General features: G+C 42.0%; 1 protein-coding gene across 1 annotated transcript in view; it reads right to left on the bottom strand.

The window, feature by feature from the left end:
• Positions 1-864: 864 nt before the first annotated feature.
• CSUI_006970 (wd g-beta repeat-containing protein) overlaps positions 865-6,056 on the bottom strand; it is a 13,670-nt gene continuing 8,478 nt past the window's right edge. The window contains exons 6-8 of the mRNA XM_068067120.1: positions 5,102-6,025; positions 3,442-3,758; positions 865-2,630 (exon numbers count right to left, since the gene is read on the bottom strand). Coding sequence (XP_067920904.1) covers positions 2,128-2,630; positions 3,442-3,758; positions 5,102-6,025 — 1,744 coding nt within the window. The 3' untranslated portion in view covers positions 865-2,127. The remainder of the gene's footprint in view (positions 2,631-3,441; positions 3,759-5,101; positions 6,026-6,056) is intronic.

Here is a 6,056-nt window from a genome sequence, read left to right as displayed (position 1 = left end):
TAGATTAAAGGTAGATAGGTAGACCGGTCGAGCCACAGATCAATGGAGAAATAGATAGATAGAGAGATAGAGTACAGAGAGACCGACAGATGGATGGAGAGTTCTAGATACATAGATGAATCTTCATCTCTATGTGTATATACAGACAGGTTAAAGATATATATATATATAGACAGATAGATAGATAGATATTATAGTAGAGATTCTTTCCAGAAGAAGAGGCAGCAGCAAGAGACAGAGCCGGAGAAGATTCAGAACCCCAAAAGGAATTAGAGAGCAGAGAAAATGAAAGTTGACACGCCTCTTGTACTTCTTGGTAAGCGTCTCCTTCTTCTCTCTCTTTCTTCGGCAAGAGAAGAATATCTATTAGTCTACCTTCATGTTTCAATACAGCGCCATACCATGGGCTTTCTCAGCATTTCCACCACTCCACGGGCGATAGGTCTCGCCTTGTGACGATCTTCTATCTTCGATGTATGTAACGTGTATCAGGAAACGTGTAGGTAAGGTTCCTCTTGCGCCCTTTTGTCTTTCCTTTCTCTTCTCTCTTTTCTTCTTCATCTTCTCGCGTCAAAAAGGCAAGTAAACGATCTAGTTCACTTGGATTCCAAAGAAGAAGAAGAAAGACACAAAGTCTACTACCAGGCCACCCCCCGAAACTCACCCTTCCATCCATCTCTCTCTCTATACGTATATACATATATATGTATATGTATCCCTGTCTGGATACAGATCTGTATTTAGATATATATATATATAGGTAACTGTCTAGCGTTACATCTAGATATAGATGTGTGAATATATACGTATGCATAGCTATATCAATGGATGGCATCGAGGGATACTCTAGATCGAGAGGTCGATCGGGAAGTTGTCTGGCGGACTTGACGAGAGTGGAGTAGAGATGACGCATTCATCATTCTTTCTTTCTCTCTCTCTCTTTCTCATTCTTGTGCATGCAAAGAAGAAAAGAAGGAAGGAGCCAAGGATTTCTTTCCCCAACAAGCCAGAAGGAGATACAAAAAATCGAAGAAAGAAAGAAAGAAAAGAATTGCATCTTTACCTTTCTTCTCTTTTCTCTTCATGAGGCAAAAGAAAGCCTACGCATGCAACATAGAACTTCATACCTACAGGATCCATCACTACACGCACACCCGCCTATATTTATCTATCTTCAATCTATCTATCTATCTATCTTCGATCTACCTGCCTGTATTCTATCCATCTCTATCTATCTATCTATCTATATTCGTGCTTGTCATGTATATCTGTCTCTTTCTCTCTCTTGCTCTCTGGAAGAATCGCTGCAGACTGAGGTAGATAGCCGAGAATAGAAGAAGAAGAAGGACAAGAAGTGAAGAGAGAGGCTACAACGAAGGCCTCTCTGTCTACATGAAAGAAAGAAAGAAAGAATAAAATAATACAGGAGATGGATGAAGTATGCCCGTGACAAGACAAGAGAAGAAAGAGATGAATGGAAGTATGCTCCTCCTCCTCCTGCTCCTCCTCTTGTTCCTCTTCTTCTTGTAGGAGTTTCTTTCCTTTTCCTTGCCTTAATTTACACACTAAAGAAATTCCAAGCGCAAGCAGAAGAGATTTGACTCTATTAGAAAGCCTCCTCGCTTCACATGTCTCCAAGCATCGAAGAAAGAAAGCGATATTCGGCATTTTCCGCATGCACTCAACAAATATGAAGCTTGTCAACATGGGTGGGGGAGTGTATATACACCTCACGAAACAGAACCAATGACAAAAGAACCTCTCCCCAAGCTGAGAGATAGATACAACGACACAAAGGAAGAAGAAAGACGAGAAAAGATGGAGTCAAGAATAATGGAGAGATGCATGCACAGGGGAGAAGAAAGAAGAAGACAAAGAATAAGATCATGACGCTTATGTGCTTCGTCAAGCAAAGGTGTCTTTCTCACCTGTCTTTCTTTCCTTCTTTCGAGGTGTTTCCTGGACTTGACTCCAAACCTTCTTTTTCTTCTCTTTCAGAACACACTAATGGAAGGACGAAGAATGATGGATATCCTAAGATAGAGATATATCTTTCTCTTCTTCTTTCTGGTATCTCTATCGATTTCTCTATCTCTGTGTGAATCTTTAATTTGCTTACTTGTCTATCTACCTCCAGTGACTTAAATCTTCTCTCAAGCAACCGAAGCCTTCTATTCGATCTCTTCCTATCATTCCTCGTGAAACACCGCCGTGATAGAATCTCTCCTCCTCCTCTTCTTCTTCTTCTCTTCTTCTAGAGGAGTCGCTATAGAGACTCTTCTTCTCTCCTTCTCCTCTACCTAATCTCTTTTCTTCTTCTTCTTTTCCCTCTACTTCGTCTATTTGTTCACCCACATCAGCTAAACATCTTCTCCTCCTCCTGCTTTCTCTCTCCTTTCTCTTCTCTTCGTCTCCTCCTCCTCCTCTGCCTCTCTCGGCTTCTTCTTTCCTCGAAAGATAGGTCCTTCTCTTGTGTATACACCTCGACTTTTGGTCTCTTTGCGTCTTTTCTTCATCTTCATGGTGAAAGACTTTCCAGAAGTGGAGCGATTCGTCTCCTCTCCCTGCACCTGTCACGGCGCGACGCCCGCAAGGCGAAAGCCCTTGAAACAGTACACGCCCTCTATGCCCTACCAACATACGCGCAACAGAATGAACGAGAAAGAAGCAGAATGAAAGAAGAAAAGAATGAAAGACAAGGAATGAGAAAGAAAGAAAGAAAAGGTGTGAATGAGAGAGAAGAAGAATCTGCATGAGATTCAGGGGAGAAGAGAACGAGGAGGAGAGAAAGAAGAAAGAAAGAGAGATAGAGAGAAAGGCATGGAAGAGAGGAAGATGAAACAAGGTTGCAGGTGTCTGTCTCTTGTGTCTCTTCTGTCTCTCTTTTTTACCTTTGGAGTATGAAGGAGGTGAGAGATGCTTCTCATGGAAGATTTAGATAGACTGGGAGAGTGTGGGTGCGGCTTCTCTAGATACATGACGTGCGCGAGACAGCAAGAGAAAGAAGAAACATAGACATACATCCATACAGATTCCTCTACACTAAACCTTTCGATCCATCCACCCCCTCTGTATCTATCTCTTTCACCTCCTCTCCTCAATCTCTCTCTCTCTATTCTCTATCTCTAAATCTCTTCCAGTCTTCTTTCCTTTCTCTCAAGTGCTGTACATACACACGCCTCAAATATAACACGAAATACGCACAGCCAAATCCACATCTACCCTCCCGTACTGCATGCATACATACACATACATAGACATGTATGTATTTAGAGATATATATGTATATCAATATATATATATATATATATACATATGTAGCATTAACAATATGTTTCTCTGTCGACCAGAAGTCTTTGCAGCACGTCTCTCTTCCGAAGAAAGAAGGAAAGAAAGAGAGAAAGAAGGAAAGAAAGAAAGAGAAGAAGAAAGAGGTGGTACCTGAAAGAGTTGAAGTTTTCTGCATGGGCGAAGGAGAGACACCTGAGGCTCCTGGAGAAGAAGAAGAGAATGCATGCAGAAGCCTCTCATCTGATAGGGGGAGCGACCCCTGAGAATGAAGAGAAGAAGAAGAGAAAGACGTTGAAGAGAAAGAGAAAGGAGAAGAGGAAGAAAGAAGAGAAGGTTTGTATTTCCAGAGAAAGATTTGGTTCAAAGAGAAGCCATGAGTTGAGAGAAGTTCATGCGAATGGGGGGAAAAGCGAATATTGCAAACCTGACAGCCTACGTCATAGGCATAGATCGACGAAGAATATGACCTACGCAAAGGAGACAGAGACAGAGAGACAGAAAGAAAGAATGAATGAACATAGGGGCGAGAGCAAGAGAGAGAGAAAGAGAAAGAAAAGAAGAGAAAGAAGGAAAGAGAAAAGAAAGGAAGAGAGAAAGAACGATGAAGAAGGAGATAAGAAAGAGAAGGTAGGTTGCTGTATACCCCTAACGAGAGATAGAGGTCTGCCGAAAGGTCACATGAAGAGAACAGAAAGATCAAAAAAAAAAATAGACAAAGACAAGCAGTGAACGAATGAATGAATGAAAGAAAGAAAGAGATGTCTGAACATAAAGATAAAGAGAGAGAGAGAGAAAGAGAAAGAAGGAAGGAAGAAGTGTTTCATGACTATCTAAAAGAAGAGGAATGCGGTGTAGAGAAGAAAGTCATTTTCGAGCAGAGAAACAAAGCCCTTAAAGAGAAAGAACCTCGCATGCACATTTACACGCATACACATCTATCTATTTCTCTATACAAGCCTCTACTTCATTAGAAGTATGATAAGAATACTAATAGGAATAGTAGGAATAGTAGGAGTAGTAGTAGTAGCAATACTAACGACCTACACCTCCGATCGATCGACTGCCTTAGTCTTTCTTTTCTCTTATGCTTTTCAACAGAAACATCTATCTACCTCCAATCTATCATCTATGTATAAGCGACCTCTTTACACCTATAGATACATGTATACATAGATAGATCGCTAGATAGATAGGTAGTAGGCGTTCTAGGAGTAGGACTAGGGGGGGGAGAGTAGGACAGCTGTAATGCACATCAGTTTCTCATTAGACAAAAGAAGAAGAAGAAGGAACTTCTTCCCCTCTTTCTCCTGCTTCTTCTTCCTCGAGGAGAGCATTCTCTCGGTCAGTCGCATGTGTGTGTGTGTTGATATGCTTGTCTACCGCTTCAATTAAAGTTCTTTCTTTCTTTCTCTCTTTCTTTCTTTCTCTCTCTCTCTCTCTCTCTTTCTTCATCTTCACTTCCTGTACTACTTGACAATATACACTAAGAGAAATACAGCCATACACATACGGATGAAAGATAGACAGACACATAGATTAAAGAAGGAGACATCGAGAGATAGATCGACAAGAGATTGAAACAAGTAGACCGAAGAATACCCACAAGATTCAAGATAGATAGACAGATACAGATCTGTCATTGTTTTGTGCGTGGCTCCTATCACGTCGAGATTTCTTGCGCTTCTTCTCCCTCTCTATCTTCTCCTGCCTGCCTAATTCACACCTTTGCATCGGGGCACACACTAAGAGAAGAGAAAAAAGGAGAAAGAATGAAAAGAAGATAAAGAATAAAGAAGGAAGCAAAGCTTACAGGTGCGTATTCCAGAAGCGTATATGTCTATCAGCAGTACCTCCTCCACTTGCTAACAGGCCCGATGCATGAGGCGACCAGGCAACTGCCTTCACTGCGGCTGAGTGCTCTCTATACGTAAACAACGGCATATGGCGCTCGCTTCTCCCCCCTTCTGTCCGGCTTATATTCGGAGAAGATGAAGAAGACGAGAGGGAAGATGTGAAGCGTCTTTGGCTCATTAAGACATTCCTTCTTCTTTGATCAAGAGGAACAGGAAGATGCGAAGAAGAAAAAAGAGAAGGAAGAAGGGATGAAGAAGAAGAAGATGGATTTCTTGAATGTTCCTCTTCTTCTTCTATTTCTCCTTCGCCTCTCCTCGTTAGACTTGATCTACGGGTAGAAGAGCTATAGCGACTCTCCGAAGAAGAAGAAGACGATCCCCTTCTCCCACATCCATCACCCCTGTCACAACGAGAGATCATTCTTTCTTCTTCTTCTTCTTGCTCTTCTTCTTCTCTTCCACGTAGAAGAAGAGAAGATAAGGTTCTACATCTTCTCCTGCGGCTCGAGGCTGTGCGAGAACTCGTCATGCATGCAGACCGTGAGGGGTCCGTAAACAAAGACCGAGATCGAGAAGAAGAAGAAGACGAGATATCTGCTATGGTGGGGATGAGAGAGAGATTTCTTATATCAGAAAGAGAAGAAGAAGTAGCAGTATTCTTCCTCTTCTGATCTTCAGTTTCGTCATTCCTCGTAGATCTTCCTTCTGTCTCCTCCGTCTCCCTTTCCCTGGGCTGTAAATAATGAGGTGGAGAGACACGAGAGAGATTCAAGAGAAGAGACGAAGAAGATGCTGAGGGGGGGGGAAGGGGTGAAGACGAAGAAGAAGAAACAGAAGATGATGAAAAGAGAGTGAATGCTCGGTCAGGAAGAAGAAGAAAACTAGGAGTAGAAGAAGAAGAGAAAGAGGAAG

The sequence above is a fragment of the Cystoisospora suis genome (genome assembly GCF_002600585.1).
Source record: "Cystoisospora suis strain Wien I chromosome Unknown contig_3592, whole genome shotgun sequence".
NCBI lineage: Eukaryota > Apicomplexa > Conoidasida > Eucoccidiorida > Sarcocystidae > Cystoisospora > Cystoisospora suis.
Note: the sequence above shows the minus strand (reverse complement) of the source record. Positions and strands in the feature narration are given on the sequence as shown.